This window comes from Gracilinanus agilis, chromosome 5 (genome assembly GCF_016433145.1).
Source record: "Gracilinanus agilis isolate LMUSP501 chromosome 5, AgileGrace, whole genome shotgun sequence".
In the NCBI taxonomy this organism is placed as follows: domain Eukaryota; kingdom Metazoa; phylum Chordata; class Mammalia; order Didelphimorphia; family Didelphidae; genus Gracilinanus; species Gracilinanus agilis.
In genome coordinates, this window is record NC_058134.1 from 205093948 (window position 1) to 205120737 (window position 26790).

Consider the following 26790-nt stretch of genomic DNA (forward strand, 5'->3'; position numbering starts at 1 on the left):
CCTCTTTTCCTCTCTCAGCTGCCATGTTACTCTTAAGGACCCCACCACCTTCCCCTTCACCGAGACTGTAAGCCCTAGATTCCCCTTCTCTATTCCTCATAGCCAATCTGTACAAGGCCTGTTTTACCTTCAGTAATATCTCACCAAAGCACCCTCCCGCTCCTCGTTCTGAATATACCTTGTCTGTACAAAGTTGTTTGTATGTTGTCTCTCCCATTAGACTTCACAGTTTAATATATATATATTTTTTTTAGAAATATTTGCTATGGTTCATAGTTTCACATTTCTATGTGGAAATCCTTCTCTGTGACATTTCCTTTGGCAATCTGTGGTGGGGGTGGGGGAGTTTAGGGGTGGTGTAAAATTCCCAGAACCCTTCCCTTTGACAAATGTGAGCTTCTAGATTTTCTCATGTTGAAAGGGCTGGACTCAAACTGTTTGAGCTTGCCTGTTGCTCTCTTAATACCACTCCTCCCTTTCAGCACCTCAAAATCATTTTTAACTTTTCTGCTCAAATGTTTACACCTACTGCCCCCTCCAAACAAGATCTGTATCAAGAAGAGGAGCTGTGGTCACACACATTATTTACCGATGGCCCAGGGTGTTTAAAAAAGCTCATTGACACTTTGTGGTAGCAAAAAAATTGGAAAATGAGGGGGTGTCCCTCAATTAGGGAATGGCTAAATAAATTGTGGTAGATGATGGTGATGGAATACTATTGTGCTGTAAGGAATGATGAACTGGAGGATTTCTATATGAACTAGAAGAACCTCCAGGAACTTATGCAGAGTGAAATGAGCAGACCCAAGAAAATATTATACACAGAAAGTAAAACCCTGTGGAACAATACAATGTAATGGACTTTGCTAATACAAGACAATCCCAAGCAACTTATGAGAAAGAATGCTATTCACACTGAGAGAAAAAACTGCAGAGGTAGAAACACAGAAGAAAAACAAATGACTTACCACATGTTTATGTGGATATATGATTGGGGGGGGAGGGTTAAATTTTTGCTCTGTTGCAAAAATGAATAATATGGAAATAGGCATAAGTGATAACATTTGTATAACCCAGTGGAAATGCTTTTTGGGTCTGGGGGGGAGGGAAGGAAAGAAGATGAAGTATGTAGACATAAAAAATATTTAAAAAATTAAAAAATAAAAAAAATAAAATGCTCATTGATAAATTGAGCTGCTCTTCTAGTGTTTAAATTCAATATAATTGGAAATAAATGAGGCTACATAGAAAACTGCTAGAATAGAATAAATCTGTCATTTTGTTCTGATTAAGCATTTTCTACCAAGGGCTGCATCAAGAATATGTCATTATGGAAGTCTGCGTGTTAAGGACTCCTTTTATTAACCTGTAACATCATTTTACATTTTTGTTTGGTTTTCCCCCCAGTGCTATGCAGCTTACTCATTTCAGGCTTTGGAATAAATGACACATTTTAAATAAATCATGCCTTGAGAGCCTGGACTGCCTTTAACTTTTCTTTGTATCTCCACTGCTTAACACAGTAGGCACATCATAGGGACATAATAAATGCTTATGGATTAATTGTCAGGCACTTTGCTAAGCAGTGGGGATACAAAGAAAGCCAAAGACTTGGTCTCTACCTTCAAAGAGCAAATATTCTAATAAGAGCAATAATACCTATGAGACAGACACACTATAACCTATGCACCTATGAAACACACACAGTATAAATTGGAGGTAATCCCAGAGGAAACACTAGCATTGGGAAGGACTAAGAAGAGCCTTCTGCAGAATATAGGATTTGAGCTGAAACTTGAAGGAAACCAGGGGTGTTATTAGAGGGGAGGTGAAAAAGAAAAACATTCCAGGCATAGAACATAGCCAATGCTGCATTCCAGGCATAGGGTATAGCCAAAGCCATCACCTGGTAGGAAGATGGAGTGTCATGTAGGAGAGAAGCAAAATGATTAGTCATTGGGCATAGAGTACATGGAGAAAAGTACAAGCCTGGAAAGTTAGGTAGGCAACAGGTTATGAAGGGCTTTAAAGGCCAAATGGAAGATTTTCCATTTTTTTTTCCTGGAGGTACTGGAGTTGAATGAGAGCTGGAGTGACATAGTCACAATTAAGATTTAGGGTGATTTCTGTGGCAGCTTAATGGATGATGAACTTGAGTGCAGACAGGCTTGAAGCAGGCTATTATAGTAGTTCAGGCATGAAATGATAGCCTGTACCAGGGCTGTATAGGTTCAGAGAAGGGAATTATACAGGAAAGATGTTATAAAGGTAGGAACAGCAAAACTTGTCAACAAATTGGATATGTGAGGTACTTGCAAGTGAGAAGTTGAGGTTGTGAGCTTGTTGTTTTCATCAAGGGTGATGTCCTTGAAATTACCTCATTTGTAACACATCTCTGAATTATATATTTTACAGATTAGGAAATTTTACAGAGTTTACATTTTACAGATTAGGAAATTAAGGCCCAGAGAGGTTGTGACTTGCCCAAAGTCACATAGTAAGCACCAGAAGTAAGGCACTCAGCTAATAGATACAGTATTACAAACAAGGCCATCCTGACTTCCAAATCCAGCTTTCTATACATTAATCCATGTTGCCACTGAAAATTAGCATGGTGGACAAGCTGATCTTTACAATCCCTTCAAAGACTATATCATATTTTGCCTTATTTTTTTTGTGATCCTCAGGCTACCACAGTTCCTTCCAGTCTTACCTTGATATGTCCTTTCTGTAACATCTCTGTCTCTACTTTGTTCCTGTTGCAGATAAGGAAGATGCTTTCTTTCTTTGATCCCAGTTCTCATATTTGTTTTATTGAAGATTCAGCCTAAATTAATCAACAAGTATTAAAATCAAGACCTTTAGCACAGTGGGGGCTTTTAGGCCCCAAATAATTTGAACCTGTTTTTGAGACACCAATACTATAAAGCAGGGGTTTTTAACCTGATGTTTCTGAACTTAAAATTTTTTTCTAAAAAATATATTTCAATATAATTGGTTTCCTTTATATTTCTTTGTATGTATTTTATACACTCAAGAATATTATTCAGGTAAGAGGTCCTTAGTCTAGCAAAAACTGGTTTATAAATTGTCCAAACATTGAAAAGTTAATTACCAGACTAGTGACTATTTGATGGAGAGCCTCTTGTGATGATTTTGAAGAACAGGCTAGACATACTTCTGTGATAGGTTATGTTCTCTCTGAAGGCTGATAGGTGGACAAGATGATACTCAGGAGGATCTTCTAGTCCTTTGAATTGACAGACAGCTCTTGTTTTCCCATTTGAGCAATTACAATTTCTTCTTTACTCTGCCTCTCAACTTGGAATACCTAGCATAGTTCAATACATCTTAGGTGCTTAATAATTCCTCTAGAGTAGGGACTGATATGAATCAAACCATTTTTATACGGCCTATAAATATTAAATTAACTCTTGGCATTCTGAAATGTGAAATCCTTGACTAAAGTTCAAGGACTAGATATAATAATGGAAAAACTAAATCATAATATTGATATTCTTGCTCTATACAAGAAGGCATAAAGAAGTTGTAGCTAGGATGGCTTACAAATTCTTCTTGAGGAGGCAAATAAAGGAATTTGAGGAATTAGTTTTACTGAATGTCTACATACAACAAGAAATATTTTCTGTCATCTCCACTACAGCACTTGAGCATAAGCAAAAAACCTCTCATAATTACCATGAAGATAAATGCAGCTTATGTCTTAATATTCATTGCAAAGATAAAGGGAAAAAAATTATATGGTGATCTCAGGAAGACCCACAAATTCAATCAATTTATATTTTAATATTGACTTCACTAAAAAAGCCATTGGGGAAGATATTATAAAGCTTTTTTGTGAAATATGACTGAGGATCAAGAAAAGAAGAGTCCAAAGGCTTGAAGAGTACAAAGAAACCATATACTGTACGTGCATTTCGTGAATACTTCGTTTAAGAAAAGAGTTGGGAGGGGCTAGTCATGGTAAGTCCCAAACATTATACATAACAAATGAAATTGACTATATCTTAACAGACAGGAAATGTCTGGTTATTGATGTGAAAGTCATCTCTGAAATAGCTATTGTTTACAGTTAGATTATAGACATATAGGCTTCACAGAATCAAAATACCCAACTAGGAAAAAACTAAGATATGACTTGCAATTTTAACTTTATAATGATCTGTTTGTCTGTTAAATAAAGCATAACCAAAGTCTACTTTCAATGACTATAATTATATAAACTAGGGCTTTAAATAGCAACAAAAAAATTCATATCAGTGTATAATGTTGGGACAAACTTATTTAAACAAACACTCAACAAATAGTAGATTTACATAATCAAACATAATCATTTTAATATACTATTAAGCTTAATTAAGGAGATTATACATTGTGAGTTAGGTGGGATTTGTAGGCTATGTTGAAGCAAAATGTATTAATTTTTTAGAAAGCTATTGACATTGAAAAATTGGAAATGGATGAAGGAATCAGTGTAGATTATCACCATTTCCTAAAGTTGTTTAATCAACATAAAAGTATTATCACAATAAAGTCAAGAGCCAAGAAATTGTTTCAAACAGCAATTTCCTTACCAAGAGTTATAAGTTAACTGACTATAAATTTGTTCACAAAAACTTATGGAGAAGGAGATGATGGAAGTTTATAAGGGTTAGTGCTTCAAAAATAGTGAGAAGGAATAGAAGGAATACAAGTTTGCAGGTTTGGTGTGGGACCTGGTTAAGCTGGGTCACCCAAGCATTAAATCACCCTTTCTTTAAAAATTAATTTTCTTCATTGGTGATAGTGAAGACACAACATTTAAAACTTATCACAGTCCTTACTTCATATGCTGCATGATCAAGTGGACATGACATTAAAGAAAACAAAGATGGCAAGACCAGCAGGACCAGAACAGAAATGCATAGATTTCTTCTTCAGGTGACATTTAAAATTTTTTTCTTTTTAGGATTTTTCTTTTTTTATTTGATTAATTTAGAATATTTTTCCATGGTTACGTGATTCTTGTTCTTTCCTTCCCCTCCTCCCTCCTGGAGCCAGTGAGCAATTCCACTGGATTTTACATGTATCATTGTTCAAAATCCACTTCCATATTATTAGTATTTGCAACAGGGTGATCATTTAGTCAACATCCCCAATCATATCCCCATTGAACCATGTGATAAATCATGTTTTTTTTTCAAGTGACAATTTTGAGGGCATTAAAAATTCCATTTTTCAAAATATGTAAAAAGATGAAAGAGAGCAGATAATTGGGGGTGGGGAATCACATATGGAATCACTAAAATAAAGTGAGAGGAAGACTATCAAATATTACTATTTCACATGCCTGCTTTCTCCTATCTACACGATCTTTGTGAAAATCATTTATACACCATCACAGGCATCTTTGATGAAAACAGGATGAGGAAACAGGCTTTAGCAGATCAGAGCTTTAGTCATATAGTTGCCTGAACAGTACAGAGAATTTAAGACCCCATTTTTTTTTGTGGGTCATGAAAAAGCATTTGATTTATTAGACTGAACTGCAGTTTTTAAGACTTCCAACAGTGTTTCTCATGTACATGTTAAAATTACATAATATTATTAAATTCAAAAATGATGTTCAACAGTTCTCTGATCATTATTACTAAGTGGGGCATAGAATAGGAAGTTATACAACCAAGTGTTTGCCACTGATGTTGAGGATGTCATCAGAATCCAAACAGAAGGATGATTCCCTATAGGTAGCAGTAAGGTCCTGCAGATGCTCCTGATTGCAGATGAAAACAACTCAATTTATAATCTTGGCAGGGAGATTCATCACTTTAGAATTTTCTTTTAAATTCAGGTTCAAGGAGGACTTTTTTTTTTTTTTTTTTGACTAAGATACACACATTACAGGTCATGTAAGATATTTGGCATGAAAATGAAGAATTCCTTGTAGTACTAGATACAAGGCTGCTAGTTACTCAGGAAGCTGTCCTTTCCAAGGTCCCAGTCATTGAAGCTAACCCAGTATTAGTAAGGGAGTGTGAGTGATACAGCACTTCAATTACACAAAGTGAGAGAAAACCACATAACCATTAAGTTTATAAAAGTAAAATTCATTAAATTTCCAAACTATGGATTCTGGTTCCTTGTGAAAATGAAAACCAGTTTTTGGATACTGAGCATACACAGTGTGGCTAACAGAGTCAAAGTCTTCTAAACCCTATATAGTTTCAGGATAGACAGGGGCAAGGATAAGGATTTGAGGTAATGAAGCCCAGTCTGGCTAGGCCCAGTCTTCTTGTAGGTGCCGTGAGAAACTATGGAGGGCTACAATTTGAGAAAGAGACAAGTCTCTCCAGAGGACAGGCAATATGAAGGAAATGGTAGGCTAAAAGAAAGACGACTTCAGGCAGGAAAACTTCAATTTAAATCTAGTCTCACTGTGACCCTGGGCAAATCCTTTAAGCTCTGCCTCAGTTTCCTCATCAAAAAAATGGTGATGAGTATACTTCTATTCTGAGGATGAAATTAAATGTTTTCACAACGTGCTTTGCAAACCTTAAAGCACTACATAAATTGTACCTATCCTGGATTAGGGAGGTAAATTAGAAGTGGATGTCCTTTGATTACCCCCGTTTTCTTTCTTGTGTCATTTTTTAATATACAAAAATGCAGGAAGTATTGAATCAGTATGAAGTTAAAAGGATTCCGTTAGACTTGGAGCTCTCCAAAGACACTAGATACCTAAATGCTTCAACTATGCTAAAAAGTGGTGAAAACGGTTGTACACTAGCTTGGGAATAAGCAGGATGTGAAACAAGGAGACCTGGGTTCTCACTTGGGTTTTGCTTGACCATGTGCTCTTACTGATTTCTAAGAGATGGCAGCTTTTGACTCAAGGCCAAGTTGGCATATATTCCTAAAAGCAAATGCACCACCACCCTTGGTCACTTGCAAGGCCAGATTTTTGTGTTTTCACCAGAGAAATGCCCAGCTTCACTTATCATAGTTAATAATTGACTTCTGAAAGTTTTAAAGTCTGCCAAAAGCTTTCATCACATAACTGCTTTTTTTTTCCCCCAAGTTTTAAATGTAAGAAACCACAACAGAAAGCTGTATTATCTTTCTTTCAAAGTTGGAGTGATACATTATACAGTACTTTACAGCTTAAAAAGTTCTCGCACATCCTTGTCCCATCTGAAACTCATAGTTCTCAAAAGTATTTTATGCCCACTTTAGAAGGAATTGAGGATGTCAAGCAACTAGGATCACACAAATAAGTGATGAGCCCAGGGCTTCTACTTCCTCTATTGTGAATCTTAAAATTCCCTGCCCCTACAAGTAACACATTGAAACTCAACCACCAAACTATGAAAAGTTTTCTACTGGGCAAAGCCCAATGATACCCTAATAAAGTACTGCAGATAGTTATTGGGGGGGAAAGGGGGGGTTTGAGATAATCACATAGTTCTTCTCTTGATGCCCTCCAAATGGGACTGTAGGTATTGTTCTGACAGACGAGAAAACTTTAAGAGCCCAAACTGGAAAGACCAAGTCTGGCATTCTTTGTACAATTGCAGTCTCACCCAGCTTCATTTGAAGAGGGTATTTGCAACTCTACATGCCTAGGGAAGAATACCTAGAACAGTTGTATGCATTGCCATACAAACCAAATCCCCATACAGGGAGGGTCCCTGCCCTCTAGGAGGGTACAATCTCTTCAAAAAAAGATTAGAAGATAGCCAGGAGGCAGCGGGACAGTCTCACTTAAGGACAAAGGGACTTTGATGTGTCTATTCTTTCCCCTTGTGATTAGGGCCCTGTGAAATACTGCCCTCATTACAGTCTTTAACCCTTTGAAAAAATTCTTGCTGCCCAGTTCTATGACCACTCGGATTGGTTCTCAGGTGCCACCTTTAACGGCAGACGGTCTGGCATGTGCTCTCCTGGGCTTGCCCTCAATCACTGCTTGTAGCACAAAGGGGCTAAATTGCTCCAAAATGCACTTCGGAGCCTCATCTGACATTTCTCAGGAGGGTACTTTTCCTAACAAATTTCTACTGTCTGCCTAGCATATCAGACCCCCCCCCCCCAAGGCAGAACAGGAAACATAGCCCGACTCGCTAACTTTGGTTATTTCCACTTTATTGCTCAAGCGTGGAACTTGAGAGCCTGGATCTTCAGCATCGTGCAGGTTAAGAGGCCAAGGAAGGGGGATGGGAACAACAAAGAACAGGCAGGGGAGAAGGCATGGTTAAGAAAAAAGGGGAGCAAACATGAAAGTGGTCACTGTGATACCAGGAAGGACCAACTGCCACAAGATCTGGGCCTAGGAAAGGAACAAACAGAAGCCAGGGAAGCAGCAGCAGGGTTTGGTTTTGTTTTGGTTACACTCCCCTGTGCCACCGGCAGCAGAGGAGAAGAGGGGAGGGAGGTGTTCTCATTGTTCCCTCTGCACCCCAGCTTCAAGACTCGTCCTCACTCCCTTTCCCAGTGTGGAACTGGATTGGGCTGCGGAGGGAGTAAAATAAATTAACGTTTCTGAGGGGACTGGAAAGGAAGGCCTTCCCTAAAACATCCCCAACAAAGCTGTTCCCTTCCCCTTCCCCAAAGTCACCATTCAACCAGATAGAAAAATAAAGGTCTAATTCACTCGAAATTCTTCAGGTTTTTTTTGTTTGTTTTTGTGTTTTTTGTTTTTTACAAAACTAACAGGGTGGCATGGGGAGGGCTGGGGCACGGGAGGTAGGCAGCCACTGGACTGGGGTTGAAGGGCTAGCTATGCTTCTGCCTCCACTTGAGACTTGCTCCCATCCACACCATTCTGCTGGTCATCCTTCATCTCGGCATCAGCCTGACAGTCTCCCCCCGCAGGTTCTGGCCCAGGCTAAGAGAGGAAAGAAGCAGATGAGAGCATTAAACCTTCTACAAAGTCAAGACAGATCCCGAGAACCCCTGCCCCCCCACCATAGACAGACACCCACACAGGCCGGTTGCCAGCCATTGCATACCCTGTGCCCATCTCATCTCTGCACCTACAATCCCACCAGTTTAGGGCACAGCTCACAACACCCACAATCTGCAGTTCCAACCCCTGCACTAACACTACTACTCTAGGAAGGAGAGCCTGAGTCATCCACCATCACCCTCACATTATTTACCCACCTGGCCAGAACTAGGAGATTCCTGGGAGAGAGAGAACACAGAGCAAGGGACCTAAAGTCCTAAGTGAGCCCTGGCCACAGGGGTCTAATTTAGAGCCCAGAGGGCAGGGCAGAAATGGGCAAAGGAGAAGCTGCCTTGTTCTAAAGAGAGGGCAAATCCCAGAAGAAAAAGATGCTTCTGGTCCCACTTTGTTGTGTGGCATGAAGAACACAGAGATTCCTACTTTCCCGATTCTCCATCCTTTTCTCACTCTAGGCCTCACCTTGTTCTCTTTCTCAGCCAATCTCTGGAACATGTTTGCATAAAGCTTCTTCTCCCTGGCATGCTGTTCACGTATCCGCTGTTGGCAGACTGTCAATTGGGTCCTGGCAGCCTTGTTGCTGGGGTAGAGCTTGAGGACCTTCTGGAAGTCATCCCGGGCCAGCTCAAAGTCATTCACAGCCAGATAGGCCTCCCCACGACGAAAAAGACCTTTCTCATTGTTGTTGTCCAGCTCTAGGGCCTAGGGAAGAGCAAGCAGCAGAGGGAGCACTCCCATGAGAGCAAGCCCTCTATAAGGGGGGAAAGGAGGTTTTTGGTTTAATATATTAAAAGGTTAGGTTGCCAGGGAATTGAATAATTATTGATTTCCAATTAAAGAATAATATCAAGTCAAAATAACTTTTATGGAAGTTTATTTACAAATGATAAGAGGGAGAGAAAGTAAGAAATTTAGAGAGGATAAGGGAAGTAATTAACCTGACAAACTAAATAATTCACTTAGGTCCCTGGTTTAACCCAAGCAGATCTAACTAGTCCTCAATTGGAAATAGAACAAGCCTTGAGCCAACCGCCCCAGAGGCGTAGTTCTCTTTTGAAAGGGAAGTTCCTTAAGTTCAGGAAGATTCAGTCTTTACACTCACCACGTGGAATTCCAAATAAAAGATTTAAGAGCAGTCTCACCAATATCTTAAGGTCCCAGGTCTAGGTCATGAACCAGAAGCACTCCTTCAGGTCCCATTTCCAAATGAGAAGAAAGCCCTCGGCTCACTGAACTCTTTTTAAAGGGGCCTCTTTTGCATCACTTTCTGTGCCTTCCTCTTAGTTTACATGTCCAATCAAGACAGATGCTTTTCTTAGGACTGCCCTGGAGGCAGTCAGTAAATTCTGATGTCACTCACTCTAGCACTCTAGGGGTTACAGACCTCCCAACTTGTGAGTTAAGTGAAGATGTTTTCACCTTTGGTGATTAAATCTAAAGATGGGCAGGGTAGATTTAATTTCATTACCACACCTCGGCTGCAAAGCCTCAGATGGAATTATGTCCACCATTTAAAACAAGCAAAATTTAAAAATATCATTCCTTCCAAAAGAATTAAGAGCAAAATATAAGGCATGTGTAATCCAGATTTAATGGCTTGCCAGCTCTGGGAGAAGGGGAAGACAATCTGGATGGTAAAACTTTGGAAAACTGACATGGACGGGTGTTATTACCTGTAATTGCTATAAATCAAGAGTAAAGTCTAAAGGGAGGAGGGAGGGGAAGAGCCAGAGCACTGATTCTTACATGTGGCCCTCACACTCAACTCTGCCCTCTCTGGAGAGCTCTCACCTTATTGCAGCTCTCCACAGCAGCAGAGAAAGAGTGCAGTTTGAGGTGACACATGGCCAGGTTGAGGTGCGAGGCCAGTCTCAGCGCCTGAGCCTGGGTTCGATGTCCTTCCTCTTTGGAGAAGCCCAGCTCATATTCCAGCCAGGACACAATCTTCTTGTACTGAAGCAGGGCTTGCTTATATTTGCCTTCCTGAAATGAGAGTGCCAGGATTAGCAGGTTTTTTTTTCTACCCCAGACACCCAACAACAAAGCCAGGAAAATGCCCCAGGGCTAATCCAATTCACTGCTAGGCAGCCCAGGAAGCCTCATGCCAACAGGCACCACCAAATCCTTGGTGGCTCACTCAGAAGTTCGGCTGAGCTGCAGTCCTCCATCAGTAATACTGCATGAACTGTTCCCCCTCTTCCTGTCAGGAAGTACCAGCTCACTTTAGGAAGGGAGAGAGCCAAGGACAGAGGATCTGGCCGGGCAGCACCTGGGGACCATCTCACCTTGAAGTATACCGTGCCTCGCTCCTTCACGATGGCGCTCTGCTCCAACTTCTCCTCTGCATTCATCTCCCAGGACTCCTTGGCCTAGCCGCCCAGGGGAAAGAAACCATAAGATTAGTGAGTCCTGGGACCCAGGGGAGGTGAGCAGGAAGGCTCTAGACAAGGAATCCTGTTCCTCACCTTTTCAAAGCTCTTGAGGGTCACCTCGTACTGGAGCTCAGCATCCTTCGGGATCTGAAACTTCTCCTTCCCAGCGCTCCCGAAACCATAGCTATCAAAGAGACAAGCAAGGCGATGGCTCCAACAAGGGGACTAAGAGAGGCCCCAAAGGAAGGATGCCAACGAGCAGCTCCTCCCAGCCCAGCCTACCTAGAACCCCTCTCACCTGGGCTTCAGGTAGACGATGGACTTCTCTCCCTTCTCCATGCGCTGAATCGCCTTCTCGAGGCCAAGGGGAACATCATAGTTCTCACCCTCTCCGATCTCAAAGCTTAACTCTCGCTGGTCAAAGACCCGGCCTTTATAGTGACCCTCTAGCACAACTGGGGGAACGGGAGACAGGTGGTGAGTGGCCGAGGAGGGTGCCCACCACCCCCAGCCTTCTCTACAGAGATTCAGGGGGAGGGGGGGGGAACAGGACACAGAAGAAAGATTCCGTGGTCTGCCCCTTTCCTTTCATAGACCCACACCCTGCCCCAGATGGCACAGGGAAGTGACCCAGAGAGGCCACTGAGCCTCACCTTCCACTATGGCTCCCTCGTTGGGCTTGGAGTAGCCCTCTCCCCGACTCCGGATCCTACGGATGATTCCACCATCTTCATCCTCAGTCAGATCCTCTCCCTTAAAATCGAACAGCTCCACCTGCAGGAGAGAGCAAAGACTCATCAATTTAGGGGTAGAAGAAGGCACCCCAGACCTTCTGGTCCAACCTTCTCATTTTATACCCAAGGAACCCGAGCGTTAGGAGAGCCCCAGTCCCTTGCCCAATGCCCTACAAGGAGTTAGTGTCAGAGGCAAGTTCTGAACTCGGATCCTCTGTCTCCTTTCCAGCACACCAGAGGGCAGCATCTGCCCTTTCTCTTTGTCCCTCATAGGATCCTGTTCATCCTCGAGACCATTCCCCTTCTGGTCGAGTAAAGGGCTAGTGAGCTTGGCCCTAATGTTTGCAGTTTCAAGCACGTATCACTTCCTCAGCCATCTGGCCTGACTCCGGCTTTAGTTAACACTAGTGGTGGTCCTTGCAGCCTGGGAGCCGAGAGCTCTCCTAAGCTCTCCCGGCAAGCGCTAGCATGCCTAGGCCCACAAGGGTGGCTGCTTTGCTGGGCAGAGGCGGCTCAGCCCCGTCCTCCCACCAGGCCAGGCCCTTAGTCTTAGCCACAATGTTTCCAAGCCAGAGGGCTGGCGGGCAGCCAGCCCAGAGGCCGAGATAAGGGCCAGCTCTCTTCTTTCCGCCTCCAGCCTATTGCTCACCTCAAACACCAGGGTAGCGCTGGGGGGAATCTTGGGAGGGTTGCCCGATGAACCATAGGCATATTCTGGTTTGCAGGTGATGTGGCAGACTTCCCCTATTTTCATGGTGGCTACAGCGATGTCCCAGGCTTTGATGACCTCCCCTGAAGACACAAAATATATTAGATCTCACACCAGCTGGTGGAATGTACCCGAAATCAAATAAAAAACTAGGTTCTTTTTAAGGGGGGGGGGGTGTCCCATCCCCTTGCCAGTGTGCATCCAAATAAGGCAAAAGCTGTTAGCTTTTTAAATCTTTGTATTGACCAGCCTTCTAAGAAGACAGGAAGAAAAACTGCCTCCAAAGTCCAAGAGATTGAGACAGAGAGAACTACAGACGAGCATGAGAAATGGGGTTCTTCCCCCCATGGAGAGTCAGAAAAGGAAGATGGAGGGACAAAAGGACCCTCCTTCTGTCCTCTGATCTATAGCCAGTGATCTCACCACCCAGCCGGCTTTCAAGGCTTGGCTGCTGAAGCACCCCTGCTGGCTTGTCCACTCTAGTCAGCTCTCCCCCAAGACCTTCGGGTTCCCCAAGCCTACCTTTGCCCAAGTAGAAGGAGAACTTGTCCTTGTGGTCCAGGCTGGAGTCGAATTTGGTGCCATCCAGCAGCCAGCCGGTATAGTGCACGGTGACCTTGTCACCGATCATGGGGGATTCCGTGCCCGTCCCCTCTCGCTTCACTACCTGGGGAAGAGTCAAGGCACATCCTCAGACCCACCCACAGCCATATCTTCCCCCTGCCAGATGCTAGCTCATGGGCAACTCATCCCAGAGAACTCTACTGACAGTTCCTTACTGAGGCCCTGAAGGAAGAGGAAGGGTCACACACAGTAACATCTCCCCCAGCCCCGATGCAACGGAATACAAACGATCATTAGAAGTGCAGCCAAAGAGTGTTTTAAAATCTCAGCTTTTCTTAGCCTTTGGACAAATTATACCATCTGCTTGGGCCCCAATCTCCTCGTCTATAAAACGAAGAGTTTGGACTAAATAAATGACCTACAGCAGCAATCATGGATGAGTCATTGGTCTTTGTATAGCACTTTAAAGTTTGCAAAGTGCTTTACAAATGTAACCTCCAGGGATCCTCACAATAACTCAGGAGGGGTATTTTTCAATCCATGATGCTGCCTCCTGCCTCATCTATCTGCTCTAGGCAGTTTTTTCTGGCTCTCTTCCACATCTAGAATGTCCCCTACTTTCTTTAAGTACCAACTACAATCCCAACCTTCTGCAGAAAACCTTCCCCCCTCCTCTTAATCCCTGTGTCTTCCCTGTTAACAATCATTTTCCCATTTCTCCTGGGTGTCGGTTTATAAGTTGTCACCTCCACTAAATTGTAAGTTACTTGAGGGCAGGGACTGTGTTTTGCCTCTTTTTCATGCTTAATAAATGTTTCTTGATAGATGATTCCCACTTTTACAGATAGAAACTGAAGCCAAGGTAGGAATGACTTGTCCAGGGTGACATTAAGATACTAAATGTCTGAGGCTGCTCAGGTTTTGCTCAGGTTGAACTCAGGTTTTCCAGTTACCTCAGTAAGAATCCCTTGAGCCTAACTGAAATAGCATCATAGATCTGAGACTGGGACCCTGGTGGCTTTTTCAGGTCGCACAGCCCATTGAATCCAAGTCCTCCTGACTTGGAGCCCAGGATTCTATCTACATCTTTCTGCCTTTTATGCACTCTTCAGGTCAGCAGAAAAGGGAATGATATGGAAGGGAGGAAAAGGGGATAGAAACTAGGGCTGAGGGGGCAAGACTAAGGCGAAAGGGACAAGATTTTAAAGAAAACACAATAGGGAGGAACCCCCCCTGGATAGTGGCGAGGAAGGGGAAGCAGATGAATGACTACCAAACTGATCTGCAGGCACCAAATACAGCTTGTACAGAGCCATAGCCTTGGAACAAATAACCCTCGACTTTTCCTGGGACATTTCTATTCCAGCCCAAGTTTCTCTGCTTTTCTGAATTCTGGATGACCTGAGAAGTCTTAGATTTTGTCGATGTGTTTGGGATCTCACTAGACAACTAACCATAGGCTGGAAACTCTGGGCTCCTTCCCAGAACCCTATCTCCTTCTCCCCAGCTCACATAGAGAAAAAGGGCATTTCTGGAACACTAGAAGGGAAGACGAGCCAATCCCTTCGTGGTAGAACCTCAAAACTGAGACAAGATTAAATAACCCGGGTGGAATGACCTCCAAGCAGTGGACTGGACAAATCCCCATAATGCCATGGTTCTGGGCCATTTCCAGAGACTCAGGACACTGCTATTTCCTTTCCAGAACTTCGAAAAAGAGAGGCTTCCTTTTGGGCAAATACCTGACTGATTGTTCTCTCCAGGGGTTCCCTCCCCTATCGAGGAGAAGGATCCCACCCCAACTGAGTTCTTAATTGCTTTAGATAGGAGATTTAAGGAATAGGGGGCTGGCAGGAAGGGGAAGCAAGGAAGAGTGATCCTTACTAAAAATGTCCTTCTAAGAAAGATAAAGGGCCTGTCGTGGGCATGGGGGGCGGGGGGAAGAAGGGTAGGGGGAATCTGGCTTCAGGAAAGAGATTTCAGAGTACCTGAGAACAAAGTCAAGTTTATGAATCTCAAATCTATAATTCAGCTCAAGTCCTAGTAGTTGGAAAGGCTGGATGACTGGTAAGAAAGCAGGTAAGGAATGGGGGGAAGGGAGAGGGTAGAGGGGAACTAGAGATTGGATTTCAGGCTATTCTGGAGGCCGGCCAACTTTCTTCAAAGCCTGCTCCAAATCCCCCTCAGGCTGCTCTGACCCGGGTCAGGAGGCTCGGCCCCTACTGCCCCCTCCCTCCCAGGGCAATTAGTTCTCCCACCTAATTCAGGGACTACAGCAGAATCCACACCTCTACGTGGGGGTGGGGGAGGGTCATTAGATCCCAGTTCTGCCGGCTCGGGGGAGGGGTAAGCGCGGCAGCAGCAGGGCGGGACTGCGCCCCAGGCTCCCCTCCATCTCCAATTCGGTCCACCCAAACCCCAAGAGGCACCAGGACCTGATAACTGCTGTCCTGAACTGCCCCCAAACAGCTCGGCTAATATTTAACTGCCCTGGGCAAGCTCCTGCTCCCTTATCAACCCATGATGGGCTACTAACTTCCCGACTCCAGAAATTCTCCGTGGAAGTGGGGTTCAAGGGGAGGTCAAGGCCCGAGTTTAGGCAAAGCCTCTGTGCTGGGGGGCGCATTCTGCTAACAGTCTGCGGGCTCCGATGCAGTCCGTGGGCTGCTTCTCCCCATCCAGTGGACCACGCACTCTGTGGAGTTTCCGCAGCCACCCCTCATCCACACTGGGGGGCCGGGCCAGCCTGAGGAGCGCACCGGCCCTTTAGAGGTGGGGGAATGGTGCGTGCTTAGGTCCTGCCTGCGCACCGGCCGGGAGCGAGATCTGTAGCTCCCCCTTCCTACCCCAGATCTTCCCAGTCCATGAGTGGGAAGAGAATGCGGGCTTTTCCAGCGCAAGATGTGCACGGTGCACTGCAAGGAGCAGCCCGCCCTCAAGTCTCGGGTCCAGGGGAATGCCCGCATGGGTTGCTGCCCGTGCCCCGCGCTAGAGGCCTGAACATGTGCGGCAGGGCCCTCTGCTCCCCCTCCCCAGACTTGCCCTAAGGCTGCCTTCTGCCACCCCAGGCCACCGCAGGTACCTTCAGCACGCCTTCATCTTGTTTGGGGCTAATGTCCACCCCCTCCAAGGGCAACGGGGCCGACTGCGCGCTGCTCTCCCCCGCCGCCTTCATCTCCTCCGCAGTCATCGCCGTCCACTGAACCTTTTCTTACTCGTGAAGCTGGGGCCCGGGAGACGAGCCAAGTCGCTCCCCGTTGGCTTGGGTCGGGAGGCTGCAAACACGGGTTAGGGCGGTGGGAATGGGGCTGCAGCCGGAGCCAAGGCCGAGGCCGGGGCCGGGGCCGCGCACGGCTCACGGGCTCCTTCTGGAAACTCTCCTTTTCCGAGGAAGAAGGGGAGGCGGAGAGCCAGCGGCGAAGGCCAGGCCCCGTGCGGCGCGGCACGGCGCGGCGAGGGACCGAGCGGCGCAGAGACCGGGGACAAGGAGGCAGGAGGAGGTAGCAGCAGCAGCAACAGCAGCAGCTACGGGCGCGGACTGTGTGGCTGCTGGGGAGAGGTTGGTCCCACCCCGCACCCGCCGCCGCCACCGCCACCGCCGCCGCCGGGGGAGGGGCTGGGAGGAGCCGAGGGAGGGCGGGCAAGGGGGAGAAGTTTCTAGAGACAGCGGCCGCGGAGCCGGTTCGGGATTCTGCGACCAACGCAGTTTGCCTTCATTTACTCCAACCCTCCCCCAAACCAGTGGGGAGGAGGGTCGATCTCAGTCTTTAAGAGACCTCCGGACTTCGGCACACGCGACCCGACGCCTGCTCCCTGGGCGCCCCTCCCCCACGCCCCGCTCCCGGCTTAAACGGACTCTTCCAGATCCTTCTCGATTGAGCTAGATCCTTCTCTAGCTCATTTCTAAACCCGTCCTTGCCCCAGATCTGTGCGCTGAAACAAGCGCTAAGGATGTGGGCTATAGAGACCGGGAAACGGGGCCTGCCGCTTCCTCCCCCTCTCACTGTTCTCATCTATCTCCGGTAGGAGATAGTTTGTGCAGCTGGAAAAGATACACCAGGGCAGCTCTCCTCTCTTTTTTTCTCTCTTCTCTTCTCTTCTCTTCTCTTCTCTTCTCTTCTCTTCTCTTCTCTTCTCTTCTCTTCTCCTCTTCCTTTTCTGTCTTTATTTTTCCTCTTTCCATCCTTAAAAGTGGAATTATAGGATTTTACTGCAGACATGCTCACGATCATAGTTTTTAGGAAAGAAAAGAATGAATTTCTCTCCCCCCCCCCCCCCCATTTGAGCTGCCTTCAAATCAATCTTCCAAATGTGCCTAGGATCTACCTGCTACTAAATGGGTTCAACTGAGTGGACTTTTCAGAACAATAAAATGATCTGACCTCCCTTCTTAATACAAGCACCAGCAAAAGTAGAAACACTTTCAGCCCACCAAAGATCCATTCTGATTTTACTAAAGAAAGGAGTGAAGGGAAAGGATTTTTTTCTTATATTACTCAGGCTGTGCAGAATATTATAGGATGTACTAATACACAATTTATAAATAATAACATTCAGATCAACAATTGGTAATAATGGGGGGCAACTAGGTGGCTTAGTGGATTGAGAACCGAGGCTAGAGATAGCATGTCCTGGATTCAAATGTGGCCTCAGTCATTTCCTAGTTGTGTGACCCTGGGCAAGTCACTTAATCCTCCATTGCCTAGCCCTTACCACTCTTCTGCCTTGGAACCAATACCACAGTATTTTTTTTTATTACAAACTTTAATTTTAATTAACCTCTCAAGCAGCATATCTGATTTCAAATTTTCAGCAAAGCAGTTTGATAAAGAACTTGGACTTCAATTAATAAAAAAATTCTTTATCTGAATTTGAACATTTCTCATGTATCCATTCTAAGACAGAAGGTAAGGGTTTTTTTTAAACATTGGTAGTGATCCAGAGATTAACTTTGGAATCAGGAAGAGCTGGGTTCAAATGCTGTTTGATACTTGGCAAGTCACTTAACCACAAAAAATTAAGACTACAAATTATAACACTAAATTCTGAAGGAGTTCTTTTTACTAATGAAATCATAGGTCCAACCCCCTCCCCACAAAGCACAAGAATACCATACTAGAGGCTGGAGAAAGTAAAAAAAAAAAAAGCTAGATAAGACATTATTATTGTTCCCTGCCTTCACGGAGCTTATAAATTTAAGTAGAGAGATGAAGTGTAAACTTATATTCAGGGAGGCACAAAACAAAATTCTCTGAGGTCAATCAATAGACATTGATTTCCATGTCTGACTTCAGCTTACCTTGCAGACAACTTCAACCACTACAATCCACTCAAATTGACTTACTTGCTATTTCTTCACCTATGACATTCAATTTCCCAATCATGTGCCCTTGAAAATGTATATAAGGGGGTGGATACATGTCCATACAGTTCAATAACTGTCATTAAGATATTAAAAAGTTTTGAAAAACATTTTTCTTTTTTTAATTTAGAATATTTTCCCATGGTTACATGATTCATTTCATGATTCTCCCCATTCCCTCTTTCCTCCCCCCACATGGAGCTGTTTTTGTTTGTTTGTTTGTTTTTTTAAATAAAAACCCTTACCTTCAGTCTCAGAATCAATACTGTGTATTGATTCTAAGGCTGAAGAGTGGTAAGGGTTAGGCAATGGGGGTTAAAGTGACTTGCCAAAAGTCACACAGCTAGGAAGTGTCTGACATCGGATATGAACCCGGGACATACCATCTCTAGCCCTGGCTTTCAATCCACTGAGCCACCTAGCTGCACCCCTTTAAAATTTTTTTTTTATTTTTTGAAAAACATTCTTAAGCCTCAAAATACTTCTGGTGAATTAAGTCATTTAGCCTTTGTTTTTATGCACATTCTGCTTCAATGGTATCATTACCATGTAGATTTGGTGGGCTGGGAGGGTCTGCCTAAGAGTGGGCAGGAATTATCCAGAACATCCCTGGAGCAGCAAAGATGGTCTCCATTTACTTGCTCTACCATTTACTTTGTTGCCTTCCAACTTGTTAGGGGGAGGGATATAGAAGGAAGAAAGCCCTTTGTCCCTTCTCCATAGTAATCAAAGGTGCCTGCCCTTGGACGTTTTTTTTTTTTTAATTGCTTATTCGTGTTTCTGGGCTGTTTGAAGCTGTTATTAAAAACGCGCGCGCGCACACACACACAGACACACACATGATCATCTCACGTGTCTGAATGCTTGTGGTGACATTGACAAGAAGGCAAAACTCAGGCAGGCTGAGTGGGAGCAGAACGGATGACTGCTTTTATAATTCGTAGTGATCTTTCCGAGTTCGTGTATTTAAATCAGACTTCCTGGGACTTTTCCTTTTTGAACCCGGAGGCGTAGAAAAAATTAAACAGGCTGAAAAAAATTCACTGGGGCAGCATCTGGAAAAATGAGGATAGCCCCTCCCGCCCCCAGGGTGGCAGTGTGGATCATCCCGGCATAAATAAATACTAGCTATTGTTAGTAGTAGTAGTCGGCGGCGGTGGCGTATCACGTGGCTCGCAGATGGTTTTGGTGATGGTTTTTTCTTGAGCCTACCTTGGCATGGAAATGACTGAGACGCTAGCTTTGACTAGTGTTTAATTAATTAATGCCCCATTCGAGACCAGCACCCTCGGGGTGTGAAGCAGCGTTTGAATGGAGCAAGGGTGCTCACTCCCATTTTCCGAATGGGGAGAAGGATGTTAGAGGTTAAGGTGATTTGTCCCAGAAGGCTAGTCTGCAACCTCAGTCATTTGCATTTCTTCACTAAATTACGTATAATCTGATGGAGATTCCGGAGTGGAAGGGCTAGGGAGAGAAGTACTTTGTTCTAATTTGGTAATAACCAAATTCCGGAATCTCCTGTGATTCCGTTATGGTATTCCCTGGTTGTCCTCTGGCTTAATTTAAGCAGGACTCTGCCCTCATCGTTCCAGAACGACGTGTCTTCTCTGTTAAATCATCTTTGATTGATTGCTTACTTAGGACCTTTTCTACCCAATTTAGCACTTAATTATATAGAACGGCTGGAGAGCACCGTGGATATAGTGTTAGACTTGGAAGACCTGAGTTTGGATCTCGAATCATACACCTCCTAGTTGGTTGACCCTGGGCAAGTTACTTAATATCTCAATCTTAGTTTCCTCATCCAAAAAATGGGGATAATAATAGCAATAAAGGGAACTGGGGCACTAATTACTGGTGGTTAACTTCAGGGGAGGACACACTAGAATGGGGATTCAAGGGGGTACAGAGAGAATCCAGGAGGGAGAGGCAACAGATCTCACCCTGAGAGAATGAGGTCAGAGATTACTTGCTGTGGGTTACTTTATCTGTGTTTTAGTGTGTCTACATATACCTGTGTGTGTGTTTTGTATCTGTCTATGGGTTGTCATTTAGAATATAAGCAAAGACTATTTTACTTTTACCTTTGGGACCCCAGGGACTAGCACAGTGTCTGGCACATTTAATAAATACTTGCTTGGAATTGTGGTTTCTTTTTTCTTTTTCTGTTGTTTACTCATTTTTTTCTTCTTTATCCCCCATAATTGACTGTAATATTGGTCCTCTGATCATTTTTTTTTATCTGTGGGTTTGGGCTATTCAGTCCTTGAAGGGCTTCTTCTCGGCTCTGTTGACTAATTAGGTTAGTGGGGCCTGAGGCCAGATTTTCCCCAGCTAGTGGTAAAAGCTAAAGAAGTGAATTCAGCTATTTTCATTGTAGTAAGTGGGGGAGGGGTGTTGGAGCTTCCCTGCCCTCAGTAGTCTTCTGGTCTGCTGTATTGATAGGATTAAAAGCCAGGTGGGGTTGATCTTCACCGCTTCAAGTGCCAGGAGTTCAAAATGTCTAGAGAAAGGTGGGGCAGCAGAAGATGGAGACTATGTTTACCCCCTCAGGGTTTCTCTCACAGCAGCCTCCCTGCTTTCTGTGATCAGAGTCTTGAGTTTGGCACATCTGTGCCAGTGAGGCAATCCCTAGGACTATCACCCCAGCCCACTCAGAGATTCCAGGATCCTCTGGAGACTCAGCACATTAGGTGGAGGAGGGAATCTGGGATCTTCCTTCTTTCTCCTCCCATGGGACAGTTCCAAGAATTGAGGCTTTTTTTCTTCATACCTTTTAAGTTGGGTTCAGTTGAAGGATTCCCCCAGCTCTGTTCTGTTGTCAGATTTGGTTTTCTGTTCCCTTGGAGCCCTTTGTTCTTGATTGGTGGTGAAGGACTTTATGAAGGTCTGGAGCCTTACTGCTTTACACCACCATTTTCCCAGAATCTATATCTAGATCCATTTCCTACTTTTTCTCTTCTTTATTAAAAAAGTATTTATTATATTATTAAATAATTAAAATTTAAAAATTATTTTTAAAAATTGATTGCTTGGTTGGGGACTCTTTGATATAAAGTACTCTCAGAAAAGAAATTTCCTCTTTTGATTCCTATGGAAATGTAACCCCCCTTTTTTTGGCACCCTAAGACAACTTTTGGGTTTTTTTTAAAGGAAAACTTGTTTAATCTTAAGACTGAAACTTTTTTTCTTCAACCACTTTCTGAATAAGGGTGTAAATAAAACTTTTTCTTTATCTGTAAACAAGCCTCTTAAGATAGTGTGATAGAGAAAAGTGGACATGCATGCTATGTAGCCATTCTTCTTCTAATTATTATTTTTTAAATTTTTAAATATTTTTCCATGTTTCCATGATTCATGCTCTCTCTTGCCCCTCCCGGAGCCTACAAGCAATTCCACTGGGTGGTACATGTGTTATCACTTGATACCTATTTCCATATTATTCATTTGTGTAACAGCTGTGCAGTCATTCTAAAGGTCTTCTGATGTCTAGAAGACCCTTGCCTCTTGCCCAGAGGGAAGTCAGAGTGCTCCTATCAGAGAGCCTTTTAGGGACATCATCAAAGAGCATAAATTGGAGTACTGGGAGCACAGTGGAAAGGAAGGCAGCTGGCCACATGCCTTCTTTTTCTCTGGCTTGCTTTTTATCATTGAATAATATAAATTAATATAAAATAAATAATTATGCTAAAAAATTTTAGATGATAAATTAATTACAGTCTCCAGAGAGTTTTCATCACAACATTCCTTTGACATCTTCCACACATAGACTTCAAGAGTTTTGTGTGGCATACACACCTAGTCAGGCGGCTCATGTCTCTTGCTCTGGAGGGTCAGGGATTTCTTTTGGTGAGGCCATCAGGTGGCTCCTGAATGTCCAGCATTCCATTGTCTTGGGCAGTCTGCAGTCTCTGCTGGACACACGGTCTCTTTTGGGCATGTGCTATATCTTATCTTTATCAAGCTCTGTCCTGATCTCTCCCCATACCTCTTTGTGACTTCTTTTTGAGGGTTCAGACAGACTGAGGCTGGTTGTGGTGAAAGGTGGACTCCCCTTGCCTGAGATGATGGAGCTTCTCCCTGTTTCCATCCTCAGTCCTCAGCAGAGGTACCACCTTATCCCCATGGTGGGCCTGGGCTGAGATGCTCATTCCCTCCACAGAAGATGCTTTGCTCCTGGTGCCAGTCCAATTGGAACACAGAGCAAAGAAGTCCCAGCTACTAACCTCTCTCAGGCTTAAATCTGTTTTTCAGCTCTAGTTCTTGGTCACCAAGGCCATGTCTTGGTCATTAGGATCACTTAGGATCAGAGAGTTCATGGAGCTTCCTGCTGAACTTACCCAATTGCTAAACATTTCCTATTTAGCATCCACTTCAAAGCTAATCTTTTATTCAGGGCCTCTTGGTGTCTTGACTCTTAAATTCCTTTGATTTTCCACGAAAATCAGTAGGACTGTGAAAAAGGCAAAGGAACAACAACAAAAATAATCCCGGGGGGGCCTGATAACATTTCTGGATTTTCATACATGTTTGTGTCATGTAATCTCTTTCCCTGGATGCCTTCACAATCACAGAATCTCAGAGAGAGAAAATACTTCACAGGTTATCTAACAGGTTATCTAATGAAGTGTATATATATATGTATATATATATATACAGAGATTTAAAAATGAAAACATTCCCAGCAAGGAGTCATTAAGCCTCCATTTATTGAATCAGGTCATAGGGAACCTGTTATTATTGCCCAATGCACCCCATTTCATTTTTGGAATCTGATTTTTTCAGAAGTTTTTCCTTCTATTAAGGCAAAAATCTGCATCTCTGTAGCTTTCACTTCTTGTTTCTGGTCTTGTTTGTTTGGGCACAAGCCAAACAAATGTAGTCCTTGTAAAGCCTTGTTTGGTTATTTCCCAATTGATGGCTACCCTTGTGAATTCAAGTTCTTTCCGTCCCTAGTTATAGCCCTTCAAATACTTGAAGGATACTCTCACGGCCCACTCAAGTCTTTTCATCTCTGGCTAAACATCTCTAATTCCTTCTGTTGATTCTCATATAGCAAGGTTTCCAGTTAGCTTTACTAGCTTATCTTCCTCTGTCTTGTCTTCTTTTGATGTGATAGAATAATATCTATAATTAGATAGGATGTTCCAGAGTTTTGACCAAGGTAGAGCCTAGTATCCTTCATTTTGGATGCTATATACATACATATGCACATATATATGTTTATATATATACATACATATGCATGTTGCTTTCCCTTTGAGGATTATTATTTTTTTAATTAAAATTAAAATCATAAAAAAAAAACCCTTACCTTCTGCCTTAGAATCAATAATACTATGTATTGATTTGAAGGCAGAAGAGAGGTAAGGGCTTGCCAATGGGAGTTAAGTGACTTGCCCAGGGTTACACAGCTAGGAAGTACCTGAGCCCACATTTGAACCCAGGACCTCCCATCTCTAGGCCTGGCTCTCTATCCACTGAGCCACCCAGCTGCCCCCTCTCTGAGGATTATTTCCATTTTATCCTTATATATTCAAATTGAATGTCTGTTGTCTTCCCATTAGATAGTGAGCTCTTTGAGAGCAGAGAATGTCTTTGGTTCTTATTTATATACCCAGCACCTGACACATAGTAAATACTTAGTAAATGTATATTGACTCTCCGACATACATGTAGTTTAATATTGTTAGCATTGTTTGTTTTAAATTCCGGGAAGTGCTATTTGGAAGTGTCTAGCAGACTCCCTATGGACACGTGGGGGCTTTGAGACTACATTACCCATGATTCCAATGGGTCTTAGGGCGTGGGGACGTCAAAGGTCCCCACACAGGGAGCAGTTTAAATTCAGAGGAGGGCCTAAACAAGGCCCTGGGTCTTCCTGAGGAGCTGGCGGTAGATTTAAAAGATAGGCACGGTTATGTATATATTTTACCAACATGGCCATGGCTTTAATTAAAATACTAATTTCTATTATTATATCAGTCTTTATCATTTTTAATCATAACAGCATTTAAAATAACTTAGTCGTCTTAAAATGTATTTTTATTCAGCTTGTAAACACCCCCCCCCAAAATTGACATTTTCATGTACAAAGAATAGAAAAAGATTGTTTGAAACATTGAATATCAGAATAACTTTATTTTTTAAAAGTATAAATAAATTAAAATTAAAAAATATTCATCTTCCTGAGTTCAAATCTAGCTTCATACATTTACTAAGCAAGTTACTTAACCCTGTTAACCTCAGTTTCCTCATCTGTAAAATTAGCTGGAGAAGGAAATGGATTCCAGTGTCTTTGCCAAGAAAACCCCAAAATGGGGGTGTAAAGAATTGGACACAACTGAAAAATAACTGAACAACAAAGGAAAGAGCACAAAGGCCTGACCCCAAAACAGCTCCATCAGAATATAACTAGAGAAACACACTTTTTTGTTATAATTATAGTTTGTTAGGTGGTTATACAGCTTTTAGAAATGCTACAGAACATGGACTTGGTCATACAGAAGTTACAAATCTGATGTAGCTTTGGGCTAATTCAGAGTCAAAGAAAGAACTCACTCTGGACCCCAAAACAGGCACATTGACCATATCATTAATTTCCTTTAGGTCTATTATTAGTCCATTCCAGGTCTGTTACTTGGACTCATAGGACCCCATGCAGAGGTGATGGTGAAAATTGGGAAAGGGGAGTGCAATGCTATCCTGGACAATGTACCACAAGCTGCCGCCATTTTTTGGTAATTTTTTGAGAGATATTTGGAAAAAAAACTACAAATATTTAAAGCCAATGACAGGACTTGGACTTGGTGGATTCAGTAATAATATTTTTGACACATTGAGGTGACTTTGAAGCACCCTAAGGAAGTTGTTAGTGCCAATAAGAAGACATACTTTATAGTGTTTCCAGACCCACCAAAGCTCACTAAAGTTGGCACTAATTGGAACCAGTTCTATTCAAAATAATAGCAGGATACTGCAAGCAATAAACTGATACTCAATACCTGCACACTGACCATCCTTGTAGACTGCAGAGGCTCACAAGAGGATGGAGATAAAAAGTGCCAGTAAAAAAAAAAAAAAAAAAAAAAAAACCAAACACTTCAGCCTGGCTGAAGTCATTCCTTTGGTAGTTTATGTTGAATGCTGGAATAAAATGAGACACTCATAGGTCATTCGACAGTCTTAAAAAAGGATGTTTACTTATCCATGATAGAAGGATATTCAACAAGGATATGCATCAAAGACAATTTGAGGTGATTTAGTTGAACAAAATTCCCTTGCCAGAGTTGTCAATTATGATCTGCCAACTGAGAATGAAAAACTTCCTGGAGTCATCATGGCTGTTTTGAACTTGAGTAACTAGGAATTGATGACAGCATTCTGAACCTTGAGATGTCTGAGTCAATCAAGCTTTGAGAATGATTCAAATTCCTTTTAAAGAACTAAATTTAAGTAAAGTACTATATAAATAAATAATTAAAATATAGAAATAAAATTTAAAGTTTCATATAAATAAAAATATATTTTTAAATTTATACAAACAAAAAAGTTCTATATAAAATATATTTTATTTATAAATGTATACAAATAAAATTTCTCTATATAAAATATTTTTAAAATTAAATAATAAAAATTAGCCTAATTTCTATGGAGTTAGGAGTTAGTCTATTGCTCCCACTAAATGAGATATTTGACTTTCAAGATTCCCTAATGCCAAAGGTAGATAAGGATTAGTTGAGGCCAGAGCTCATCAAGGGATTAACCGTGTTCTCACCTCATGAGTGGGATGTGGGATGTCTTTGATAGTAGAATACAAAATACAAAAAACAGATTTGCAAGCAATTTAGGAAAAATCTAGGATGAAGAATACAAAATACAAAAAACAGATTTGCAAGCAATCTAGGAAAAATCTAGGACCGTTCCTTCAAGATGAAAGACTTTAGAAATCATCACAAAGAAATGCTTCTTAGAAGTGTCATCCCAGAATCCAGCAATCTTTATGCCTCACCAAAAAGTGATGGTACAAATAAAAAATGTATGGAGATTTGGTGTACCAGACTTTGAGCCAAAGCACTAAAGTGGATCAG

General features: G+C 42.9%; 1 protein-coding gene across 1 annotated transcript; it reads right to left on the reverse strand.

Moving 5' to 3' along the window:
* Positions 1 to 8122: 8122 nt before the first annotated feature.
* On the reverse strand, positions 8123 to 16873 carry FKBP4 (FKBP prolyl isomerase 4). The gene is made up of 10 exons (XM_044679685.1): positions 16421 to 16873; positions 13297 to 13441; positions 12715 to 12857; positions 11985 to 12105; positions 11630 to 11786; positions 11425 to 11515; positions 11245 to 11328; positions 10751 to 10942; positions 9422 to 9661; positions 8123 to 8881 (listed from the first exon to the last, which is right to left on the reverse strand). The coding sequence occupies exons 1-10, from the start codon at positions 16526 to 16528 to the stop codon at positions 8774 to 8776; spliced, it is 1389 nt and encodes a 462-aa protein (XP_044535620.1). The 5' UTR covers positions 16529 to 16873; the 3' UTR covers positions 8123 to 8773.
* Between the last annotated feature and the right edge of the window lie 9917 nt (positions 16874 to 26790).